We start from the raw sequence: 27703 nt of genomic DNA on the forward strand, positions 1-27703 counted from the left end.
ATTTGACATACCTTTCTTCCTCACGCAACCGGTCTCCTCTGTGAAGCTCCCATAGGAAAGCATTGGGTGGCTAGTGCGCATGCACAGCAAAACGCTACGCTGTGCCAATCAGATGGTCTCTATGAAATAGCAACATTTTAATCTGCTATTTAATGGAAGTTCCTCTAGTGGCTGTCATATTGAAGTACAGCAATTTTCAGCTGATGGGTTAAAACGGAAGCACATGGCACCCAGACCACTTTATTGAGATGAAGTCTTGGTCTTGGTGCCTATATTTTTCCTTAAAATATGTGAAACAGAGCAATCATTGAATTTAATGACTCTGTTTCCCGAGTCAAAAACATGGTACACTGTATAAAGCAAATGTTCAGCTTTGCATCTGTCCAGAGAATAAATCAAATATGTCTTGCTGCAACAAACATTTTATTGGGTATGTTTACTTCTAATTGCTACACTTGTAGTTGAATCACTGTAAACCGCATTTTCTCTTTATAGTCTTTTTAGTTCATGGGTGCATTAAATCCTACACATTCTAGAATACATTTTCAGGGTTATTTGCGAAATTGAGAATTCAAAGTGATTTTTTAAATTTAATGCCAGAGTAGTTAGACTGAGAACATTGCTGGCTTAGAGAATATTACCAGTTCTGCTATTTTGAACTTAAATTTTAAATCCACTTTAAATTCACTTTGAAATCTCACATCAGTGAATAACACTGTTTATTGTCAATGTAAGCAATGTCTATGTCCTCCAAGAAGCCCAGGACAATCATGTACAGTACAGTTCAGGATTTTGGATTGGGGTATTTCCAGTGGGGCTGTTAATGCAATCTGTACTCCATGGGACATGTGGGGACTAGTTTAGGAACCATTGCATTAGGTGCCAAAATTAACATCACCCAAGTTCTCTTTAAGTTTGTCAGGAGGCCATCTTACCTTCAGATTCGTAGAACTGCATCTAAAGGAGACAGTAGACTGGAGCTGGGTTTGTGCTCGATCTGAAAAACTTTGTTGTGATCTTACGTTACACTTGGTTAATCCTATTAGGCAATCTTAGTAGAAAACATGGAATTACTTGCAGGGCAATGGACGCATTTTACAAGTGCAAATAATTCTATACTGTATTGTATATCTTATAATTATTGAATTGTATCTACTTTGTATGTATGCCATTATATAGATAGTAAATGTAATTGTTCAAAGCATTTAATCCATCTAACAGAACGATTATGCATTGTGCTATTTCCTCTATAATATTTATATCCCTATCATATTATTTGAACCTGATTTTAGCAAATTAATGGGTTATCTCACACTAAGCAATAATGATAATGGTGTTACTTTATTGAGAATTGACAACTGTATTGTCAGTTATCACTAATCATTCAGTAAGTCATTACAAAGCTCATCTAGGTGTTAGAAGGGAATTATAGCACTAAATAAACTCCCTTCCCTTCATCCGAACTGTAACTTTCTAATTGGTGGGAGGTTCAATTTCCATTCGTGTATTTTTTTTTTATGTTTTTGTTTTTTTAATTTGGTTATTATTACCTTGCCATTATACAGAGCATTCTAGATTCTTTAACCTGGAGTGATCTCAAATGACAATCAATACTTTGTGTATTGATGGTCTTCCCTATAGGCATTTAATGGCATTACAGTGTGCAAATGTAAGTGTCTTTTTTTTTTTTTAAGTATTTAAAATGAACTTTAATTTGCTGAACAAAAGTAATAAAAACAGAATATAAATACACAAAGGAGTCCCACTTAACACGTTTTGCCACTCAAAGGGCTTCTTCAGAAGTGTGGTAAGGTTCTCACAGCATTCTGTTTATATAGGGTGATGCTGTTTTCCGGCATTTTCTAACCATTGTGGAACGCATGCGTCACATTGGAGGTAACACGGCATGTTCTTTGTATGGTATTAGCTAACAAATGTAACTGTATTATTTCCCCATGTTCACAATATAAAATAAACAATCTTGTAAAATTATTAAATAAACTCACTCTGATTTGTGTGTCTGTATATACAATCCAAACCATGATTGTGATGTACAAATGTAACCTGTTAATTCTTACGTACCTGCAACAGAATAATTGAAGAACTTGCACCTGTCAGCTCTGAAGCACTCGGGTGAATGACTATTTGATTTACTTATTTAGCGACGTTAACAAACTCAGGAGCTGAACTTGTGTGCAGGAGTTCATTGACACAAAGCTTTCATTTTGTATTAAACTCGGTGTAGTCAAACTTAGCACATTAGCTGATGGGCTGTAAATCTATTGGATCTTATTTATCTGTAATTATCATATCTTAGATCTGCTGGAGACATTACATCAATGGAGAATGAAAAACACTTGCACTGCTGAACAAATGGGGTTTCTACGTCATCTTTACAAAACAGGGGATGGGTCTAGGACAGGGGTTCCCAACCCAATCCTCAAGTACCCCATATCAGTCCAGGATTTAGGGATTACCATGTTGTGTCTAAAGTGTTTTTTTTTTCTAAAAACACCTTCAACACAGCTGGGTAATCCCTAAATCCTGAACTGTTAGGGGGTACTTGAGGACTGGGTTGGGAACCACAGGTCTAGGCAATAGGGATTTTAAATCTGGGTCAGATCCACATTCTGGGAAAGGAAGAAATCATTGATGTGTTTTGATTTCGACTTGTTTCACATTCTTTTTACTCAGTTTAGTCCAAACATTCTGTAATTCATTGTCTCAAGATGGAGAAAAAAAAAAAATGAAAATGAAAAGTTGTATGACTTGTATTCCTCATATTATGCAGTTTATTTCTTTCTACTAATACATAATAGGAAAAATGTAATTACATATAACTATGGGCCTTGGGGTTGTAGGCAGTTACATATGGGCCATGAGTAAGTCTACGACATCAGCTCCAAATATATATTTATCTGTTGGTCTGCTGGGTGTTGTGTGTGCTTAACCTCCTAGTTCCACTCTGATGACGACTGAGAACTCAGGGATATAATGTTATGTTACAGTGCATTCCATCTGCATTCCCACATATCATAGAGTTCTAAAACCTATCACTACTATTAATCCAGTAGGTCACCAATGACTGAAACCCAGATAATGGAATGAAAGGTGACTCTGCAACTTGCTACTCCTCTGTTATTGACTGATGTCAGATGATTTCCAGGTCTGTGTGCAAATGTTCAGGAGAACCAACAATTGTTTTTTTTAACATCGTCATATAAAAACAAATACACATGCTATGGTAGTTTTATACAGTGATTTAATTAAGCACAATAATATATCTATCTAGAAGGTTTTGATAGATATATGAACAGTAAATGTATATGGAGTCTTGCGTAGCGTGATCCAAATTTCTCACATACGATAACTCGTATTACATTACAGAAACTACCTAACAAGTGTGAATTCATTTACATTAAGTTTCTCAAACATCCGACAAAAAAAAAAAAAAAGCTGCAAAAAAATAATGTTTCTCCTTAAAATCACCAGTTAGGTAAGAGAATGTTTTGTTTTTTGTTTTGTTCAGAGGTAGAGGGTTTATTGCGTAAAACACTGGATAAAATTGTACCGCTCCAAATACATTTTATTCTAACGGCAGGAAAAAAAAAGTCTTTGCTGGAAAAAAATAAAAAAATAAAAAACAAAACATAAACAAAAAACTTTTAATACTTCTATACCAGAATAAATTTCTGACAACTGACGAAGTTGTATAATAAATAATGAACAAGAATAAACTTCAAGTACAAAGTTGTCTACTTGTTACAAGCATAGCAACAAAATCCTCTACTCTATTGATTTCCAATTTGCTCCATGATAGATTATTTGTGTGTGTGTGTGTGTGTGTGTGTGTAGGAATGTAGACAGTATATATGACCAGAATCACAGACAACAAAATTTACAGAGAAAAAATTTGACATGTTTAGATAAGGGAAGCATGATGGTACTCAGAAACTGACAATGCATCACTGTTGCTGTCACTTGTTTGCATTACAAGTTACGAATGTTCTGGGAAAAATAAAATTGTCCATGTCAGGAGGTTGGGAAACAGGGACAGTAGCACCAGACCATATGAGAAGAAAGTACACACGTCACGATTAACAGGGAGATGATTCCAGTGTCACAAACAGAATTATTGCCTGTCTTGTTGGAAAATGCTCAGAGGACACAAAAAAATACTGAAAAAAAGATCCAAAAGTGCAAGGAACGGAATGTTTGTTTTTTTTTCTTCCTAAGTTATAGAAGGTGGCGCAAACACACAAAGCAAGCGACTGGCACAGTCACCAAACACGGTAGTGCAGTTAAAATCCTAAAGCTTACAATACAGTCAGAAAGTTTTTGTTTTTTTCCAAATAACATTTCATCCTTTTTTTTTTTGTTTTGTTTTTTTCTCACGAGGATCGTAGAAACAGTTGCATTTATTTATTTCTTTTATCGACTTGGTTTTAAGTAAGGCAGTGAGAACTATACTAGAAAAAAAAAAAAAAAAGAAATAAGCAGCGTTGCTCTGTATACCACGTGGATCCATTATATCTGTGACCTCGAAGGTTCCTGTCTCTGTCTGCAGGCAGTATAAGTAAATTGTACCCCATCCATTGCCCGCGCTTCCTTTCCAGTCTCAGGGAAGAGGATTCCAATTGTATTTACATTGATTGCAGTTTAGGAGTTCTGCAAACTGCTTTAGGCAGAGCTAAATTTTAAGGCGGATTGGGGTTACACCGTGCTTCCAGCCTACCATAGATACATCGACTTCTTAATTCTAAAAAAATTAGTTGCTGTAGAAGTTCTCTTTTTTTTTTGTTACCACAAACCAATGCACCACGTTTTTCCTTACCAAAATGAAATAAACTGAAGTGCTGAATCTGAATCCAGTTTCAGAATAAAAGATGGTTCTAGTAATCCCCACATTATTAGATCTACTCTGTGTATGTAGAATTCATTTTTTGTCAAAAGGCTTCCTATGTGGTTAAAAATCAAATAATCTGGGTAATTTGATCAGTATGAAAAAAAGGTAAAATTTGCAAAAAATATAGCACACATTGTTAAAAGAAAAAACAAACAGTTAATTAAAAAGAGCTTGATTCAGTCAGTTTAATATATGTATTTCAGCAATTTCTAGATATACCTACCTTTAATGCTGCACTATGTCTGTAATGCACCCAAAACAAACACAAAATAGTCTGATCTGGGGGAAATCCTTCATAGAATTATAGTAAACCATTTTTTCACATACTAGTGCCGTCTACAGGGGCAGTGAGTAGTTGCATTCCCTGGTATTGCGTTTCATCTCACCATATAAAAATAAATAAAAAAAAAAAAAGAGAAAAGATATTTTCTCTCGATACTGAGCATTGATCTAAACGAAAGTAACAAGGAAAGCAATGTAAAACATATCTGCATTGTTCAGTACCCTGCAGATTCAAGAACATTGATTTGTTTGGCTGCAAATGATGAAAAAGACCCTGAAATGTAACTTAACATTCTTTTTCAATATGGTGCAGGTCACTCCTGACCCCAGACTGGGGGCCATCTTAGATTTCTCCTATAGTGCTGTTGCAACACCATTTCAATTGATTTTTCTCTATAATGACATCCCCAGTCAGGCTGGCACCAAAGCAGTCTACCAACTCATCTCATTACAATGCTCAGAATAATGAAAGCAGCTGGTGTCATATTATAAAGGTGTCTTCAACAATGAAAACACAGCCCCTCTATCTTCAAGGCAGCGTTTAATCATTTAGATTAGTATCGTTTTTCTGGTAAAAGCATTTGCGTTGGACAAGGACCACTTCGAAGTTTCAGAGCACTGACCTCTTTGCTACATTTTCTATCACTTCGCTCGTAATGTTTTTATTTTTGGAAGTACTTGTTGCCGTATAACAGTTCCTCAGCCGTTTAAGGGGTCTGGAATTTGTATATTTGACATTCATAATCTCCTGTACATGTCTGATAATTTCTGTGGAGTCCTTTCACTGCGGTTTGCCCACAATTCTTCTTTCTCTACACGATTAATTGAAGATGGTGTCAAATTATATTGCAATATACAGACTGGTAGAATATATATATTTTTTATAACAATCACTCCAGGACTTTGTTCCCATCCACTATAGATTGCGTTGCGTTCCCAAGTTTGATTGGAGGAAGTTCTTCAGAATTCCCAGAAGTGTCTGAGTCGATGCGGGAGCGCTTGAACCTACGGTCAGGATACTGGCTGTTATCGAAAGGCATGCGATGCACGCAAAGTACATGGGTCTTTAAATTTCCTTTCTGAGAGGCACTGTATGGACAATATCTGCACTGGAAAGGCCTTTGACCTGCACAATAGAAAAAGGAAGAAGAAAAAAAAAAAAAAAAACATTTTAGTATGTTAATAACTGGGTGCACAGTGATATTTTTACATGCCAAGGCGATCACCTTAGAACAGTGATGGCAAACTATGGCTCTCTACATTTTTACAAACTACATTTCCCATAATCCTTAGCTAGTCTATGGGTTGATTGTGCATCCCAGAAACATAATTCACAAACATTTGGAGTGCCAAAATTAATCAATGTAGCCAGGGATTTCTTAACCTGTGGCTCCTGCCTCCCCCAAGATATATTTATAATTACTTAATTTCAGTACATGTTTTCTTTAAATGAAATATGTTTTATGCTAAAAATGAAAGTTGAAGCAATCTCTGTGCTGGGAGTTCATTCTGTGGTTTGGCACGCAATAGGGGTGCTTATTTGAAAATGCTGTACATTAAATTTACACATGTAAATGAGGTGCACTAAAATGGCTCATCCATCATGTTCAACTCTTACCATTGTCATAAAACAACACTTTCAGGCTGGATAAAGCTGTACAATTGTTTTTGTGAGGACTGAAAACATTGGTAACTTTTTTTGCTTTTCTACAGTTTTCTATCCTGTCCGTTTGATTTTAAGAAATTAGGCTTGAGGGCAAAACAGGTAAACATGAGTAAGCTTTGTTTATTAATAGTAGTTACATATGATAGAGGTCACTAACCAAGAGCTATAGCCAAGGCAAATATGTATGTGAACTTTAACCCCTTAAGGACACATGACATGTGTGACATGTCATGATTCCCTTTTATTTCAGAAGTTTGGTCCTTAAGGGGTTAAACATAGAGAGACGTATTTCTACATACAGTAAAAAAACAATCAAAACCTTAGTAAAATGTGTTTATATAGTCACAGTATGTGATGCATCCCTAGCGGTTTAGTTATTGGTCCAATGGTCTGGGTAATCTTAACCTTCAATATATCACTAAGCATCTGAAAAATTCATTTCCATTTTGTGGGACGGGGACGAGGACAAGTCAGACCAGGAAGAATACACAAAAGGTTGTCAAAAACAAATATTGACTACCTGCATAAACTCTGCATGAATAGACCACTTCTGAAGTGCTCTGCGCAAGGGCAAAAAAGCCCTGAGAGCAACTTGTGCAGCGTTTCTAATGATGTGCTTGCTGGGGACCATTCCCTGGTGTCATATACATATGGGATGGTGGGACAGGAGCCCAAGACGCGACTGTTCCACTGGAATTGTTCGGAGGCTTTTAGTAATATGGCCCTAGTACATAGCAGTGATATAGAGGGGTATGCGAGATGTAACTGTGGGAAACAAATACCATCTGGAAAACACGTTTTTAAAAATCAATTCTCTAGTAGAGGTAGAAACTATCTGAACTTACTCTTCCTACTTCAGTATTTTGCTCCCACTAAAATCAATAAGAATAATTGCATGGATACATAACATTGACAAGGTAAGCATAGATTAAAGAGATATATACCCCACCTTCTGAAGTTTGTAGGCACAGGGTTTCAAAATATGTCGAGGTATTTAGAAAGATAAGTACCTAATAGTTGAATTTTTTATTTATCAAGATCTGAAATTGTGACATTTTTGTAGCTATACCTCTCAGCCCTCCAAACACCCATGATTTTTTGAGGCTTTTGAAATGCTGAGATTTTTCCAACAGCTGTCTTGTTAATTGAAAGTTTTTAAAGTTAATTACCTTCTGACATGTTGATTTGTCAGGCACGGTGTCAGGATACATCAGTCACATTGTATCCCTAACGTGATACTATTTGTGGTGCCAATAAGTATTTTTTTTTTAGCTTAGAGTGTTTTGAAAACACTTTTATGGTGATAACCATTTAGATTGCGCTAATTAGATTTATATTGGCGTAAATAATATAATTTATGTAAGCACTCATCTTGTACCCTCTGAAGTAGGAATACAGAAAATAAATATAATACCATCATTTGAACACATCTAAATATTTTATTTTAAGATCCTTTACTGAAATAATTGTATTAAACTTTTTTTTTTTAAAGTCCATTATAAATTATCCATTTTTTTTTTTTTTTACTAATTATGTACAATATTCAATTTGATGTTTGAATGTCATTACTACATAATGTAATGCAATTAAATAATACAAATTATTTTATTTATTTTAATATATCTTTTGACTTCTCTCACTGTTTAAGACATACGGATTACTATTTCCCCTTCAAAGTAATTTATTTATATGACTATTTCATTAAATCGGTGATAAGTGCAACTATCATTAAATCAATGTAATTCTGAAAAGAGACACAAAAATCAATAGTTTTATATATTTATACTTAATAAAAACAACAGCGTGTAAGATTTATTAAACGCATTCATAATAAAGGGAATGTAAATGCCTTGAATTTGATGTAGCATGAGAGGTTTCCATGCTAAGAAAAGTTTCACGTACAGATTGGATAGACATGATGAAAGTTCTTCAGAGTTACAGTTTTGCCACAGTTGGGGGCTTACACTGAGATATCCCTGCAGTATTTATCAGTGTTCGCCAAATTAATATGTTAATTGATGATGATCATTGGAGCATGTAGTGGATTCTTTTTGTTGCAAGGCCTCTTTGTCTTCATTGTTTCTGCTGCTAGAGAAATATGCAAAATACATACAGTGTAGATTCATCACCAAGACGGCAGGCTGTGATTGGTAAATGGGCATTCTAAAAATATTTGGTAATAAGACCGGGCTGCCATACTACATAGATAAGTGCTCCTATAGTTCCGTGTACCACGATGGTTATTTCTTCTTCAGCAAGACCATTTGCGACTGTTTATGACTACATTTACATTACTTGATATTCATCAGTCCAATCTGCAACTCTACTGGTTTGTGTAGCCCAATTGAGACTTCCAGGCACGAAGACGGACACCTCCCCCCCCCCCCCCCCCCGGGTCTCCTCCTCTCAACTAACTTAAATGTCTGCATTTACTAAAATGGAGAAGGTGATGGTGTAACACCCTTGGAATTACAGAACATCTAATTAATGTTACAGGTGAGGCAGGGGAACTGACCCTGTCTCTCCTCCTCTGCTGTGTTACACCAACAAGCTGTCCCCTATGTTCAGATGTACTCCAGAGACATGGATGGACAGGCCCGTCGCTACCCGACAGGCAAAACAAGCAACTGCTTGGGGCCCCGAGCTGGCCCGGGGCCCCAAGCAGAGCCGGCAGGGGCATGCGGTCCTGGGGGGCCCGGACTGCTCAGGTCGTCCGGGCCCCACATTCAGTGGGTACATACCGGGTCGCAGGGGGCCCGGTATGTACCCACTGGGCCAGCCTCTTCTCCTGGGGGGCCCAGCAGCCGGTCACCTCAGGGCCCCCCAGAGGCTGGCCCTGCTGACACCCGGCGGGCGCGCGAGGGAGCACTCTCCTCTGAGTGCTTCCTCTTCAGCTCCCTCGCGCACCGTACTGATGCCGGAGCCGGAAGATGACGTCATCTTCTTGCTCCGGCATCAGTACGCGGCGCGCGAGGGAGCTGAAGAGGAAGCACTCAGCCAGGGAGAGTGTTCCCTCACGCGCCCGCCGGGTGTCAGGGACAGCCGACAGGGAGGACATTGCAGTGAGTGGGGGAGAGGGAGGAAATTGGAGGAGGGGGGAGGGAGAAAATTTGAGTGGGTGGGGGGGAGGGAGAAAATTTGAGTGGGGGAGGGAGAAAATTTGAGTGGGTGGGGGGGAAGGAGGGAGAAAATTTGAGTGGGTGGGGGGGGGAGGGAGGGAGAAAATTTGAGTGGGTGGGGGGAGGGAGAAAATTTGAGTGGGTGGGGGGGAGGGAGAAAATTTGAGTGGGTGGGGGGGCGAGGGAGAAAATTTGAGTGGGTGGGGGAGGGAGAAAATTTGAGTAGGTGGGGGGAGAAGGAGGACATTTGAGTGGGTGGGGGGAGGGAGGAAATTTGAGTGGAGGGGAGAGGGAGGAAATTTGAGTGGGTGGAGGGGGAGAGGGAGGGAGGAAATTTCAGGGAGTGGGGGGGAGAGGGAGGGAGAGGGAGGGAGGAAATTTGAGGGAGTGGGGGGGAGAGGGAGGGAGGAAATTTGAGGGAGGGGGGAGAGGGAGGGAGGAAATTTGAGGGAGTGGGGGGGAGAGGGAGGGAGGAAATTCGAAGGGGGGGAGAGGAAGGAAATTTGAGGGAGGGGAGGGAGAGGTAGGAATTTGAGGGGGGAGAGGAAGGGAGGACATTTGAGGGAGGGGGAGAGGGAGAGGGAGGGGGAGAGGAAGGGAGGAAATTTGAGGGAGGGGGAGAGGAAGGAAATTTGAGGGAGGGGGAGAGGAAGGAAATTTGAGGGGGGAGGGAGGAAGGAAACTTGAGGGGGAGAGGGATGAAGGAAATTGGAGGGGGAGAGGAAGGAAATTGGAGGGGGGAGGAAGGAAATTGGAGGGGGAGGAAGGAAATTGGAGGGGGGAGAAGGAAGGAAATGAGAGGGAGGGGGAGAAGAAGGAAATTGGAGGGGGGGAAGGAAGGAAATGAGAGGGAGGGGGAGAAGAAGGAAATTGGAGGGGGGAGAAGGCAATGAGAGGGAGGGGGAGAAGAAGGAAATTGGAGAGGGGGGGGAGAAGAAGGAAATTGACGGGGGTAGGGGGAGAGATTGACATCCATCACACACACACACAATGCACCCCTTGCACACAGAAAAACACAATGCATTACACACAGACACACATACACAAGCAATGCATCCCTTACACACAGCAACACACAATGCACCCCTTCCACACACTCAGTGCATCCCTTACAGCAGTGTTTTCCAACCCAGTCCTCAAGGCACACCTACCAGTCCAGGATTTAGGGGTGACCCAGTTGTGTCTAAGGTGTTTTTTCTTTTTTTTCTAAAAACACCTTAGACAAAACTGGGTAATCCTTAAATCCTGGACTGGTAGGTGTGCCTTGAGGACTGGGTTGGGAAACACTGCCTTACAGACACACACGCTGCATCCCATACATACACAAACTCACCTTGCAGCCCTTACACATACAAACACAGATTCACACAATGCATTCCTTACACACATCAGGACATCCCCCCCCCCCCACACACACACCCCTGTGAACAAACTCATTGGTGGAACATGAAGGTGGACCCTGGGACCCAGACCTTGAGCTGTGTAAATGGCCCTCAAAAAATGGAGCTGCTTCCCGTTCTCCCAGAACATTGATTTTTGTGACCACAGTTACAAACCACCTCCAGAGAGCCTGTCCTACACCAGACCAGTGGAGCCAGACGGCAGCTGAAGCCCATCATCATCCTCATCTGGTTGTAAGTAGGCAATCTAGTATATTATTCGTGGCACTAATCTCTAATTTACCTCACATTAAAGGGACACTATAGTCCCCAAAACCACTGCAGCTTAATGTAGTGGTTCTGGTGTCTATAGCCTGTCCCTGCAGGCCTTTTATTGTAAACACGGCGGCACTGCAGCACTGTGTTAGTTAACATGGCAGATCATATGGGTGGTGCACTGTGATGTCACATGGGGGCGGCAAACTTTACTTTTGCCTAGGGTGGCAAAAATCCTTGCACTGGCCCTGCAGACACTGCATCCCTGTGGGCGGACTCGGGGGGGAGGACCCGGGTGCAGGCGCCGGGGGGCCCAGACCTTGAGCGTGCATGTAGGGGCCTCCATGTCTGTTTTGCTTGGGGCCCCCAAATTCCTTCAAACGGCCCTGTGGATGGACACTTACTTCAAGAAGCATACTTTACATGCTACAAACCATGTTAAATGTTCCAGGCTTCAGCTTACGCTTTACAACTGTTGAGCCCACATCTAGAGCCCCTCCTAAGTTATCTATCTGGTCCTAACATGGAGCTGATTCCTCTACAAGGCTCTTGAACTGCATTGAAGCCACATAAACCATACTCTGCAAGAAGCACCAGTATACCACTACAGTACATTGTCAGATAATCTGAGGAGTGATAAGTTGACCAAGAGGACATCCCTTATTCAGGGAATGACCATTCAGTCCAGATTTCAGAGTCAACCATGTGTTGTTCTCACACCTGTGCTACGGTACTTTTACTGTTGCTCTTTACGGGCCTTGTTGGGGACATTATGAACCAATAAGTTCTGTTGGGGACATTATGAACCAATATGTTCTGTTGGGGACATTATGAACTAATAGGTTCTTACATTGCACTTTCTAAGTCTTATTATATAAAACAAAACAATATAGACTAACACTTATAATAAATAGTGTGTAAGTCAGAAAATTACTTATCAATTAATAAAGGGCAACTTCCTCTTATGATATTCCAGACTGTATCCCATATAAGATATATCGCCAAACAAAAGTGTAGAGGATATAGCTGACTATCTACAGAAAAAAACTAAAAATCTTAAACAAACAAGACCCAAACAACAGCTACATAGTCTGCTTTATTACTCTCTGAAAGTCTTCATCATTTCAGAATTTAACAAGAGACATTTCACGAGTATCTCGTATTATGTTCACTTGCTCAAGTGCCATTGTTTTAGCAGATTGCAAATGTAATAAAGGTATCCTTTTGTTTACATTGGTTTGATTACTTCCATACAAATGTATAAACTTAAAAAAACAAAAACATTCCAAACAATACTTTCTTTTTAACGTCTATACAACCATGCCTTAATATGTCTCTACACCTGTTCCCAATACTTTCTTTTTTAAGGTATTCTCCCTCAGTTTCCTCATTATATATATATTTATTTTGTCAATCTTTGTTTTTTTTTGAGGGATAAGCTTATCCATACAGTAAGACTTTATAAAAGGGTATACAAACAACCGCGCATATCATGAAAGCATATATCAGAGAGACTGGCCTTATTTTATAGTAATGATATAACAAGCTTGGCTAAGTCTACATGGAAGTGCTTTACAAAATACTTGAAACTAAGATGTTTATCTAGGTATGTTGAGAGAGGAGAATAACCTTAGATAATCAAGGCTAGTCACATAGCTACATTTGTACCTATTGAACTATAGCCTTTGTAGACTAGGTAAGAAGTAGCTAGAGTTAATTGCGATGAAACATGCTAGGTTCTAGAAATAAAACCTTCCTGCACTATACCACAATAAGAAATTAAAGCGTAACATTAAAAACAAAGACAAGAGAAAATGTTGCTTGGTGTAAGTCCTGTTAGAAGCCGTCCACTGTTGCTAAATGGGAAGATGGCGGTAGGCCCTCATGCAATATCAGCCGACTCCCATAAACGGCTCGATTGGTACACCGCCTGAAAGGACTTTGCACCAGAATTGGGTGCCACTCCAGCCCCAGGTGAAAGGCAGCAGCACTATGCCACAGACTCGGGTACTGTCAGAGTCAAAGTCTATCTCCTTCTCAGGAGGATTGGAGGATTGGGATGTTAATCAATGCTTTGCGGGAGCAATCTTCTGTCCTGGTGGACGATGCAGGACATCCGAGCCCCACATGGCTCTCAACCCAGGTGGGCTAGTGGTAGATCACACATGCTTCTTCACCACCGTTTCGCTTTGAGTAGGCCCCTCTGCCTCCGGCTGCTCATGTCTCTGGAGAGGAGACCGGCCGCGTCTCCTCCGCTCTGTCCCCAGCAGGCCGCAATGGGGCTCTTGGGCACTTGGTGAAATAAACACTCGTATGAAGTAGCAAACAGCACGCCCGGAGTCCCCTGAACCTGAATACACAGGAGGTAAGAAGTGAGAACCAATAGATCGTGTATAATACCCAAATATTAGAGAGAAAATCAGTAGCTTGTACGGTTCACGTCTGGCTAGCTTAACCCCTTAGGGACCAAACTTCTGGAATAAAAAGGGAATCATGACATGTCACACATGTCATGTGTCCTTAAGGGGTTAAAGGTCAGGCTCCGCCCCTCTCCTCATATTTTAACCATGGTTTGTGGGAGGCTTGTTTTGTTTTTTGTTGTTATGAAACTCAAAATGTTCTTTAAAAAAATCACACATTCTCTAGTTTGTTTGTCCTATCAACTTACAGTGTTCATTTTGGTGCACACATAACTATACAATCTTTTCAACGAGAGCAATGGCACAGCCGCTGCAAGAAAGATTTCAGAAAAGCTCAATTATCTTCTAAAACCCCAAATTGTGAATGACTAATCCGTCATTTTAAAAAGACAATGGTCTGTAACTGTCACTGTTACAATGTACCTGTATCGGAGAGTACACTTTATTTAGCACTATCTGCTCACGAACAGATATGGCTGATATATTTATCTGTCTACATATTATAAGAGTTTGGACATTTTTATTTAGGAATAATGATTTTACTTCCTCTCTCCTCACAATTCTTTGTTGCTCTAAACCTGTTTACCACTGCCTCCCTCACATTCCCTCCCCTCAATTTCAACGTAACCTCAGGGCTATAAGCAGCCTCTGTATACGTAGATTGTGAGTAATTTAAACATGGTCCATTTGTTTCATTACCAAATTATTTGTGGTCCGTAATGATGTAACAGATACGAAATCCTAGAGTGATAGAGAGTGGAATCAGATCATCGTAAAACTCTTCAATTCAGCCTCATAAAATGGACAAATATAAGGCAGCACTGATGCTTAGAATAATTACCTATTTTACTAATTAAACAGAACAAATAAGATAAGGCACACACATTTGCTGTTTCCCCTTTTACGCTAGGGCGTGTAAGAAAATTAAACAGGGAACAAATACTACTTTGCCGTGATGGTTTTGTTATTGTCGGGAGCTTAAACAAATCTAAGGTCAACAAATTGTGATTTTGATCCCCAAGACTCATCTTGGCAATTATTAGCCCTGAGTACCACAAACTTTTCATGTGCTTTTGTATCTACATCTGTGCAGTTAGTATTTTTTTTTTCCTGGACAAATGCGGCATCTTTTTGTTGTTGAGTGACACAAAGTGTGGGGCCACCACAAATGGGTGTGATGGCCTGAGCACATGCGCATGTTTGCTAACACACAAGTTAGTAACCAATAAGTCCTCTGTGTGAGTGAAACACTGTGGAAGTAATGCAAATCCCGGTGCTTCTGTGCGTTTCTGTGAATTTATCCAGGACCAGGTATCCTGAGAAAAGGGACACTAGAATATAATCCTGGAATTGTACACCAGACCGATTGCCTGATTTGTTTTAGGGAATGTTTCCTTTTAAAGCAACATTCCACACAATGAGCATTCTCTTGTGATGTGCATTCCGGCCTATAAGACATCCATGTCTGTATTTATGTCGTGGGCCTTTTGCTTAAGTCAGTCTCTGATCAGCAACACTTCCAAAGTCAAGTCCCTTTGTACCCAGACATAATCAATTAACCTGTTGCGTGGTATGGGCCCGCAGTTAATCTTTTCACATAGTCACGTCTGCCCTGACTAAGGCTCAGCATTGTAAAATAGTTGCATGTACTTCGCAATGAATGGGTTACGTCAGACTTCTTAATTTGAAGACCCGGCAATGTCAAACCTCAACTGTCTCATTTCTTCAAAGGACAAATGATTCCTAACTCTCCTGTTAGCAGACAGCTGTATTCTACTGCAGAACGAACTCTTCGTGATGTTCGAGTGGACATATTTTTTATTAAGCCATAAAAGAGCTTTCCTCTGCATTCCCTCTCTTCTGTTAAAGGTTCTCTAAATTGAAAGGTGTCAGACTTGTTTTCTCCCCCCTCCTTCATGGCATGATCCAGAATGGATGGCTGAGGAAATGACAGATGTCTGCAACCAACTGCAATGAAGCATGCTAAAGTTTCAGCTTAATCCATTCATTTCACCGCAGTCACATAAAGCAAAACAAATGGGCAGAGACTCCCATTATAAAAGAACATGGCAGGAATACTTTGTTTCATTATTTACTTGCGCGCTATTGCCTTGTTGGGGAGGGGTTAAATATATAATTTAACCCTTTCTCATTCTGTCTCATCGGTCATGGTACAATCAGCGGACGTCTGCTCTGATCGCAAGAGAGCTCATAAATTTCAGCTAAGGATGTCAGAAACCAGCAACATACTTCTACAAACTAAAGAGCACTTGTGGAACCAATAATATGCATGAACTAGTTAAATCTATATAAATATTTAAAGATATAGCATCCCCCATTTTTACAATAAGTAGAGGGTTGACAGAACATTATTTATTTCACAAAACATGTTCCTCTCCTAAAGAAGGGGTAAATTTAGCTGCCTGTGTCACGTTATCAGTGCAGAATTAGCCTGGAATAAGAGATAGCACTAGGGGTGAAGTTAAATTTAGCCATATCTAGATCTTTCATTGTTTAACTGGGTAGGTGTTGGAAGCTTTGAGCCTAGAACTGGCACTATACATCCTATGTTTACTAAGGGGCAATCAAGGTCATGCCGCAAGCCTAGTTGCAGATGCGGGTTTGTCAGTTCTTGCACATCTGCAAACATGTTCTGTGATACCTGTTCTGGTTAGGAATTCTCACAGATGTTCACCAAGATCAATGAATAAAGAAACATCACATGTTTGCAGGACCTCAGTCTCATACACTGCCCACGGCTGTGGCCTATGGTGAGATGAAGCATTTATTCCAACTATGTTCAGATACTACTTTGCAGATGACTGTTGGTCCCATACAAGGACAATAGCAATGGGATTAGCCTGAGTAAGAAGTCCCTCCATTCTAAAATTGTTTGACTCCTTACAATAGAGCAGGGGTCTCAAGGACATTCCTTGCACCATAACTACTACAGTGAGCTGTATGGTTACGGTGCCTGGAGGGTTCCTTTAATGTTTCTTTTATAAGCAGAGCCGACCACTAGATAAAGCTGAAAGTAGAACGTGCTATGAGTTGGATGATGTGCTAAAGGGTTAACTGAAATGTTTTAGAATTTCATTAAGCCACTTAGGACCAAATACTTAAAACTGTCTCTTATGTGCAATTGTCTCGTTTGGTTCCTAACCTAACATTTTTTTAGTCTAATAGGTGATGCATTTTTAATGCTAAATAAAATGCCAAATATCACAAAAGCTTTTAAGGGTATTTAAGCCCCACCTTTTTTGCATGTGATTTGAACGGAACATCTAAATTAAATATAAAGTGTTTGATGTTGATGCATTACTCGATCATCCCCATGCAGGAGCACTCTAAGATGACATGACATGTCTGCTTGTCTAGAGTTACAGAAAACGGGTACAGATCTCTGTACAAATTCTAGCAAGCTTCACCGTTACGCACATTCTTTAGATCATTACGATTTGCACCTTTTTCTATTTGGAAGGGTAGTAGGGATAATTTCAACCTTTAGGTAGGCACACATTCCATCTTTATATTGAGATTACAAAATTTGCAACACAGTTCTACTTTTACTTTTCGGTGGAATCTGATTGGCTCTGGCAACTTTAGAAGGCAACATCCATAGATCAGCGCCACATTACCCAAAAACCTGGCAGATTCTATACATCAATCTATAATTCCCAGAAACCATGCAGCACCCACCAATCACACATTTTTCAAATAAATGAGCCCCAAAGCATCCACCAATCACACATTACTAACAAATATTGCTCTGCTTATATCAGCAAGCCCTGATCAATGGGATATAAAATTATTAACACGTCTACAATAAACGAATCCTCACCAAGATTTTATTTTTTTCATTTTGTTGATCTTTATATTCTATTTCAAGTTAAAACAAAATAAAACTCTCTGTTCTGTTTTGCTAAGCTATACGTGTTAGTATGACAGATCCATGTGTGTGTTTGTAATCTGCATGTTAATGTGGCTTATTTATGGCATTTTCTTCCAATCTAATATTTTGTAATTTTGCTTTATAATATTCTGCCGCTTGTACGGTGATGGAACACAAATCTGCTCTACATTATTTATAAACCAGATAAGGATGTATTGTTTTAGTAAATTGCTTTACATTTCTATCTATCAGATTTTATGTATAAAATTTTGGTTGCATTATGCACTAATTTCACATCAATAACAAGACTGCTATGTCAATAGTCACAGACTGCTTAAAGGGAGAGCAAATTGTCATCAAAAGTATAGTTTAATTGTCAGACTCAATGCAAAGTTTACTTCCAAGTCTCTGCTAATAGCTTCAAACACATGTGTGACCTCTCAGACTGACATGCAGTATCCCTTTGCAACCTACAGCACACCTGCATGCTCTGCATTGTGGTACTGAGCAAGTTTACTTATAGTTTAGACTTTGTTCCTATAGTATTGTGCTATGTAAGTTTAAGTAGGAGTAGGAGTTAAGTGAAGGTGTATTACCGTGCCTTAGAGTGACCCAGTTTATGATTTAGGACAGAAATAGGAAGTATCAGGGCTCAGGTTAACTAACACTAAGGTCAGATATCCAAAAAGCAAAGTCAATGAAATAGCTGGGTCGGGGAAACCAAAAATAACAAATTAGGGTCAAAGGCAAGATGGGTCAGGGAAACCAGAGACAAAAATCCTAGTTAGGGGCAAGGCTGTGTGAAAATCTGAAAAAAAAAAGCACTCAATAATGATGCGCTTACGGCCAAGAAACCACAAAAGAGTGCAGATCCCAGGGATGTGAAATGGGATCAGGCGCTAACGCCATAACCCTGCGTCAGTTGGGAATGCACTTCGGTTAAAATATGTTTGCTGTGACAAAAACTTAGAAAGCCTATGTTGCAACCCACATCAATCTAGGAGAGAATATTTTTAGAATGATGTGGCTGAAGACAAGAGGCGACAAAAGTGCATCCCAAATGAGGTGAGTGCAGTCAAATTGACGTAAATTATGGAGTGTAGGAGTGTCATTTGTGGGGTGTAGTACAACATACGCAACAGTGCCACTACTGGTATGTGGTCTTAAACAGACCCAGTCATATAGTACAGACAACACCAAAACAAAAAAAAAAAGACCAGAGTAAAATACAGCAGATAGACAAATCAAGAAAATAAGCCAAGGTCAGGTAAAAGAGAGAGAAGTAGACATCAATAAATAAAGTAAAATATACATTCACTTCATACCTTCTGTACTTACTGCAGCTCTCACTGTCAGTGCAGAAGGTCCCTGTTAGTGCTGTTTATGTAGAATATACAAAGAGTGCATGTACTCTAACTCCCTCTCATTTAACCTAAATGGTAAAGTGTTAAAGAAACAGAAATATACATAAATATGTCCGACAAGGGAATCCGAAATAAAACTGAACGCTTTCGAAGGATTTCTTTTTAGAGCGTTGACAATAATATATCTATTAATGACAAAGGTATTCTAAGCTTTCCCTTTAATTTCTTAGGTGTTCCCGTATTACCACTTTGTAGACATGTAGATAAATGGTTCTAATCTGGGCTCCGGAGGCCAGGTTGCATGGGTACACCGGTTAAATCCAGACCGTTTACTTGGGAGGGCCTGTGAATTAAGTTTCCTGGGATTTTACAAATACGCTCTGTAATTATTAAACACAGGAATGAGAGGTATGTGAAGGCTGTATATCCAGCATGCTTTTACTAATGCCTAAAATAAATATACTCTCACTTAAACATGATAAATGGTAATGCTGCTATGAAATAGTGTGCTAAAACATCTTCATGCCTAATGGAGGAGCTTAGTTGCAAGAAGCATGCTTTTGAAATGAGTGAATATGCTTCGATTCTCGGTATCAGCTGTCACTAAACTCGGCAAGCCCACTTAAGAACATATTAACATGCATATCCATTCGACAGAAAGGGTCATGAATCACGATCGATTTTCCTTTAAGCTTCCAGTTGCGTTTCTATGGGCAGAAGTGGTGAAAGGGTTGGAGAAAAATGGTAACTGGCGCTACACGATGGCTCCTTTTAGAACAAAGAACTCCCTCTATAGAGGTATTCAAACTTTTTTGACAAGGACTCTAATTTTATACATGTTTTCAGCTTGCCAGCCAACTCTTCAACTGTAACATTTTCTCAGCTAACCATTTTTAAATTGTAATATATTTCTAAAATAAATCATTCTCAACACCTTTATCGCGCTTTTCCCGGTGCCAAACACATCTCAGTTACACTGGGAATGCAAGAAACAGTAATCAGTTTATCATGGGCACTTTCCTAACATCTAACAATCATTGGTGACCAACAAAAACAGCATGGAGCCCAGTTTTGGGTCCTAATCCATGGATTAACAACCACTGCTGTATACCATACCAACTATACTACACTATGTGCATCTACTTTGCTTTTCCATTTTTTTCCCCTGGCCACTAACAGCCTCTGGGGTAGATCTGTTAACTGCCCAATTATGTCCTTCTACATTACATTGGTCTACAGCACACCATGGGTAACGTAGTTAGCTTTCATATTTTTTAGCTCAAATCTCTTTTTTCTTCATAAAAATCAATAAACAATATACAGTTAAAGGGACTCTCTAATCACAACAAACATTATTGCTCATTCTAAAGGTTATGGTGCAAACAATCTTTGATTGCCATTCCTCCATTTTAAGCAGTTCAACATAAAAAAACAAAAACAAACAAAACAACTGAGCTCTTCTAAAGTCCGGCCCCTTTGCTAAAGCATGAACCTTGGATAGCAATGTTCGTCTGTGATGGCTTCAGGTTTAGACAGATAATGCGGACGTTCACCTTCGCATTCTTCAAGCTGTGCCAGAGGGGCCAGGTTTTAGGTGCTGTGAGAGTCCAAATAAAACTCTCGGCGCTATAAACACTGTAATTAGTTGCAGTGGTTATGGTGCTTCTCCTTTAATAAATCTACTGCTGAGAACAGATGTAATGACTCTGAAGTACATTTCTTAGACCTTTTGTAAAAACAAAAGGTAAATTGTAAGCAAATTTTTTTTTATTTTAGAGCGATTAGGCATTCCGGCAAAATGTTGATGTTTAGAATCCACGTTCCGGTTCACAATGTATCTTATAGGACGGTTCTGCACAATATAGATTTTATGAGATAGCCCTGCATATTGTATCCTTTAACAGAGAGCTTTATATAAGGGATGTCTTTTAGAAAGAGCCCTATATCGTCTATTTTATACAACATCACTTTAGAATGCATGATTTATAGAACAACCATTCAGAATGTATCTCTCGTAAGACGGCTTTGCTGAAAATGTATTCCATATTCTTCTCAGGTTACGTGTATTTTCTGCTACTAACTTATTGCATATTTTATTCCATTTTTTTTTTTTGTGTGCATATTTCAGGTTTCTATTGAGCAGAATGTTCTCTTCTACATTTGTGCAAAGGGTTAATATCAAATTAGATAACGATACCTTCCTGCTACTGTGTTAAGGACCTGCTCATCAATAGGGTTAAACAAACAATGAATGGAAGTGCTTCCTGAGAGTTTGACCTTTTGACAACTTAGCATGTTCTGCATCAACCTTTTTAACCTCCTCTCCTCTAATCCTTGCAAGGGGAGAGAGAGAACACAGCCCGACAGCAGCCGCAACAGCTGTGAAACCCTCTTACAGCATAATTCATAACAAAAATAAAATAGAACGTGTTGGATTTCGCCCGTGGCTGAATAGCGTACGATTTCTGGCCCTCTAGGCTAAAACAATAAATGCAAAGAGAAAAAAAAATGATAATCTGAGATTTTTTTTTTCCCCCCGTTAAACTTCCCACAACAACCTCAGCTAAACCACATGACTGCCTTGAACCATTTCCCTGGTGTGTTCGCTGCTCCTTTGGCAGGAAATCAGAATTACTCTTATATAAATTCCATCTGATGCCAGCGTTACCATCTGTGAGGAAAACTGCTTCACCTACGTCTGCAACACAAAGCCACTCTCCCATAGACAAGGGGGAAGCAGGAAAAAAAATTTGATTAATTTGCAGAATGCTTGTGATTTGCTCATACATTATTATAACTGCTCATCAGCACATGACAAATTCCCAGCACTCTGCACAGGAACCAGTTCGCTTTCAGCAGTTTTTTTGCGTCGGCACCTGACAGACTGCAGGGCCACTAATGACTTTCAGATGCTTACAAACAGTAATTCTATCTTCAGAAGGAAAAAAAAATGGTAGGGAGAAAAGAGCAGAGTTATGACCATTTTCATTTCCTCGCTGCACGGAAGACAGGGGTTTTAACTCTTCCTTGCAGTAGGACATGATCGTAGTGCTGCAGACAGCCCAGAAGTGGTACAGTCGCTGCAGAGGGTATAGAAGACTAATCGCCGGTGGGAATTGTGACAGAAGCTTCATGTTAGAGCAGGCAAGAGTTATCCGGGTGATCATATCGCAGAGAAACATAAGGGTAGCTCTGCTACATAATTACCAGAATAGGAGGTAATCAAATAGGCGCACAGATATACAAATGGTACGACCTGCGAAAAGCAAATCTACATATTGTGCTTTGTATTCTGCCTAAATGTTCGTTTGTTCTCAAATACGTATCGAGCTAAAGCTGACTCGCTAGTGTTAGGAACAAATAATATATCGCAACAAAAATAAAGAGCTGAATTTATTTATTAACAGGGTACGGAGTCTTCTTTCGGTGTATTCTCAGATATATCTGTAAGAGCGGCTTGTTGCTGTTCTATGCTACTGACCAATGTGATGGCTGGCAAGAGGGGTTACAAAAGGTGCATGCACCCCATGCTCACTAGCAAGCATGGTTTGTGGGCTGCAGCCTTACAGCAGCGTTCTTCTGCTGACTAGAAGCAACTGAAGATGTGCTATGCTGGGATGTGAGTTAGCACGGTACTGCAGGAGTAAGTCATTAGGCTGGAGTCATACTAACTTAAGATAAGGCTTAAGATAAGGCCAGGGACTAATGAAAGTATTTAGAAAATTGGGCAGACTAGATGGCCCGTATGGTTCTTATCTGACATCACATTCTATGTCTCTATGTGTTTGGACTGGTGGCTCATAATCTACTGGGCTACTGGGATATTTACCACGTAACTGTACTATCTGGAACCAACCAAGCTGCAGGACTATGATGAGTATGTATGTATGATGTAGAGGTGTCTGCAAGAGCCAGCAAGGTGGGAAGTAACAGGAAAGAAACACATGCATGGATTTGAGAATGTCTCCTCATGCAGTGCAGATCACTCTGATGGACGTTCCAGGGATTCATGGTGTCACACCTCGAGAATTGAGCAATCTCCATCTGTCAAAACCAAATATTGTTTGTGTAGCATGTGTAGGACAGAGCAATTGGAGACTTGCAGGTAAATATAAAAGAAGATTATCCTGAAACATTCGAGCTGCAAAATATTTTCTGGCAGAAACCGTAAAACCAAGATGAACTAAGCTTTTGCTAAACATTGTCTTCAACTACATGTCTTTTATTTTAAGTAAGGAAGCACAAGCTACTAATAGATAAATCAATTTTAGATGGGATTATGATTAAGAAGAAGTTGATGACAAAAGCCAAGGCACACGGATATTTGGCCATATTCACTGAACACATTTTTAAACAAATGTTTGGAATGTGACACATATCAAGCGAGCTTTGCAAGACTCGTAGATTTTAGCAATCATGCTCAACGATGACTGACTAATCAGCCAATCTCAGCAATATGCAAATTAGGTTTATGTGCGCATGTAATGCTTCTCGAATAATTACTTATGATATATATACAAATTTCCTTTTTTTTTTTTAAATGAGCGCTCTCATTTTATTTTAAATATTCAATAAAACATGGCTGGAAAAATATTCAGCCGTTCTTGGTTGCCTCGTACATATTAACATACTAGCAGTCACTAGTTTTAAAGCGATATATTAATGAGTGTTTTTTCTTACAGTATAGGAAAACTCACGCCTAAGGATGAGTTACAGCACTACACTCTTTTGTACTGTGTATCATTTTCTAAAAGCCTTAATATATCTATTAAAGAATATGTAATTTATTTATTTATTTAATAGTTCTTTTATAGCATTGTTCTCCAGAGCATCTAACATATTGTAATTTAATAATTTATAATTTATTTTTTAAAATTCTTTATTTTTGTTCGTGCATGAATTAACATTTAGATCTCTTACGCCACAATAGCTGTATGAGACCGTTTGTCAACAGGTTGTAACATGGCATAAAAAATACGGTGCACAAATTTTTAAGTAAAATACAGGTTAAATCAAGACGTGTCAGTGAATGAAAATACATAAGGATTGATAAAGATATGCTTTGTAGTCTGACGGAGTAACTAAATACAGCAAGGTGATATGCATTGAGATTAATAGAAACAGGAATAACTTTGTGTATGTTCGCGATATCATGAGCGTAGTCGTAGTAATACAAGGTGTATGCACTGTGTGTGCTTATAGTGAGTTAGTGGAAACTAACATATTAGATTGGGTTACTCGCTTAATGGTTGTAGTGGAGGTTGATGCACAATATATGCTTATGACGAGTTGCTAAAGACAGAGATAAATATACCACAGTGTGTGCTAACTTATATGAACAGCGTGTCGGTTATGGTTAAAGTATATGCACTGTGCATGTTTGGCCGTCGATTGTAAACTAAGTTGTATTATAAAGCATACTACAGCCTATTAATATCTGCCCTCAAGAGCATTGTGATGTGTCATGCATGCTTGGTGTAGGCTGTGAAATTTCCTGCTCGCCAGTCCCATGGTGTAGGTATAAGCCTGTTATATGAAATCAAAATAGGTAACGTTAATGGGGCTGTGCAGGCTAATCTCTGGCTAACACATACATATGTAGGTGCAAGATATAAGAAGATAGATGGTGGGGTGGATGGCCATTCACAGGCTAAACATGCTAGGTAAAGCTAATAATATGCAGGTAATGCTAGGTAAGTGAAGTTGTTTACAATTCTATAGGTACACATACTACGAGGTGAGTGTCTGGGCTATGGGTTGCTACCAGCGATGACAGCGTCCCGTCAAATTAACTCTTTCGGCCTATGCCCACCCGGCGTACAGAGCTGTCCAGTATGAGGGTAGCACGCTGGGGGGCTGCCCACTCATTTGGCGAGATGATGCCCGGCCACCGTTTGCCAGGGAGGCGGTTCACAGGTGACTGTGGTAGTCCCTTCGTGTTGCTTAGGGTGGGCGTTGGTGTAATGGAGCTCTGCGCTCCACAGTAGCGGCGGGCAGGACATTGGTCTGCAGCCCGTGTAACCAGCCAGCAGTGCAGCCTCTGCAGCTTATTTCGTTTTGGAATAGGAGCCTTCTTGCGGGCGCCGCCAACATGAGGTAGGGGTGCACTTTGCTGTGATGTTTGATTGCTCGTTAGGGGGTTGTTGTGGTCCCGGATGCTCCGCGGTCCCCTGTGGACGCCTGGCCTCCGCTTTCGCTGTCGTTTCTTTGCAGTTGTGGTCGGGGGGGGGGGGCCCGCAGTCCACGTGGGTCTGAGTTAGACTGTTCTGGGGTTTGTTGGATCATCTTGCCCAGAGGTGGCCCTCGACCTCTGCGGTTTTCGCCATTACCTGCACTTCTCCTTTGTGGAGTCTGCTGGGTGGCCATCCGAGCTTCCAGCCTGTCCCAAAGTTTCTGGAACGCTCTGTTTAGGCGTTGGACCATGAGGTCCACCGGATTCAGTACAACCTCTTCTGATCTGTGCAGCTTGCGCCTCCGTGGCAAGCTCTCCACCTCCATCTTGGGTGAGTCGGCTGAGTGTGCTCTGTGGCCTGTATCAGTCTGCAAGTTGCTGTTCGGGTGTACGGGGCAAGCTTGGGGGGACCGGGATAACCCCCACTGGTCCAAAAGAGGGGGGGGGACACAACTCAGGTCGGGTATCCCACCGCTGATTAAAGCTGTAGGAGAGCGGCCGCCTCTCCTCAGCTCGGTCGCTGGTAGGCCGCAAAGCCTCGTGTCTAGTTTCTCAGCGGCAGGTCGGCCCACGAGAGGTATCTTCAGAACTGCCAGTAAGTCAGGAACAATCAGCTTATCGTGTTGTATCTGGATTTCTCTTTGGTTCAATAAATTTGCCACTTTTGAGATGTAAAACGCAGGAGCTCATGTAGCATGCTTCTGTTCTGCTCAGTAGCCAGGCTCCGCCCCCAATAATTTACAATTTAATTACTAATTAAATAATTATTAATTAATCACTGCTAATGCTGCAGGTGGATGGATATATACTGATACAAAAATGTATGGGGAGAATAAACCATTTTACAAAACAATTGCCACTTAACAGCTGGCTAATCCTGGCACCATAACCATGATAACTTGATGTAGTGGTTATGGTATTTAGAGTGCCTGGTTCATTAATTAATCCTGGGAAGTGGAAAATTGGGGCATCCAATAATAACCATAGAAAATTAGATTTAAATACATAAGCTCATACGTCCGACGTTCTAAGGCGAAGCAGATGGGTTTAAACTATCATATTACATGTGACATACTGAAAAAGGCCAGATTTGTTGTAACATTCCCTTTGTACCTACTTTAGCTCACATTGATTTTAATAGCCCAATGGTTTAATTGATAGAATTCAATATTTTCATTAAAGTGTAATTTCCCTTGTCCTAGAAATTCCAAAGCCTGAATATGAGCCCTTGGAGAATAACATCACTGGCTACAGAAGTATTTTGTACGAAGTACAATTTAACATTACAGTGTTGCCATTTAACTAAGGATGGCTTTACAGCTCTATTCTCGTTACTGTATCCTATAAACATGTCCTTCTTTTTGCATTCCATTCTCAAAAAAATTTAAAAAGAATTTCTTCTTTCACACATCCAACAGTTCAGCTGACCCCAAGTATTTTATATATATATATATATGTATTTATTTCTTTTTTAGTAAATTATCATTGCGCTCACTAAGCACTGTCTCTAGGCGTGATTGCCTGTTTTAGATTAGGAAATTTTAGCAGAGAAACAAAGATTTCAAATGTACATCAGTCTACATATGAGAAACCACAGAAGGCAGAAGCAATAAAATGTGATGTACCATCTGTCCGCAAACAATAACCTGCGTGTTCAAAGCTCTTACAAATTATTTAGCACACAGCCCAAGCAGATTATAGTGGCCCTTAAATAGAGCAGAAGTTTGAAAAACATGAAACCTTTTGATGTCCTTTTATGTTTTACAAATCTCTTCTAAATTGATTGTTAACAGTGAAGGTGCTTCTTGGTGGGCTCAGTTTAAAGGGATCCTAAAGTGCCAGGAACACAAAGCTGTTTGCCTGGCACTATAGGGTTAATAGGTCCCCCCTACCGTGCGGCTGAAGGGGTTGAAACCGCTTCAGCCACTTACCTGAATCCAGTGCCGATGTCCCTCGGCACTGGGTCAGGCTCCGCCCACGCTTCTCCCCCGCTGACGTCATGCGCGACCATGTCCGTGCAAGCAGTAGGCCTCCCCATAGGAAAGCATTATTCAATGCTTTCCTATAGGGAAAATCTGATGCTAGAGGTCCATGAAGACATCCAGCGTCAGATAACAGACCAAAAGTCCGTTAGGATTCCGGAAGCACCTCCAATGGCTGTCTGGCAGACAGCCACTGGGGGCAGACTTATAGCTGCAATGTTCACATTGTAGTTTTCTGGAACTGC

General features: G+C 40.1%; 1 protein-coding gene across 1 annotated transcript in view; it reads right to left on the reverse strand.

Annotated features, from left to right (window-relative positions):
- Positions 1 to 6078: 6078 nt before the first annotated feature.
- Positions 6079 to 27703, reverse strand: part of ZNF536 (zinc finger protein 536) — a 456445-nt gene continuing 434820 nt past the window's right edge. The window contains exon 8 of the mRNA XM_063437911.1: positions 6079 to 6314. Coding sequence (XP_063293981.1) covers positions 6079 to 6314 — 236 coding nt within the window. The remainder of the gene's footprint in view (positions 6315 to 27703) is intronic.

Source organism: Pelobates fuscus, chromosome 12 (assembly GCF_036172605.1).
Source record: "Pelobates fuscus isolate aPelFus1 chromosome 12, aPelFus1.pri, whole genome shotgun sequence".
NCBI lineage: Eukaryota > Metazoa > Chordata > Amphibia > Anura > Pelobatidae > Pelobates > Pelobates fuscus.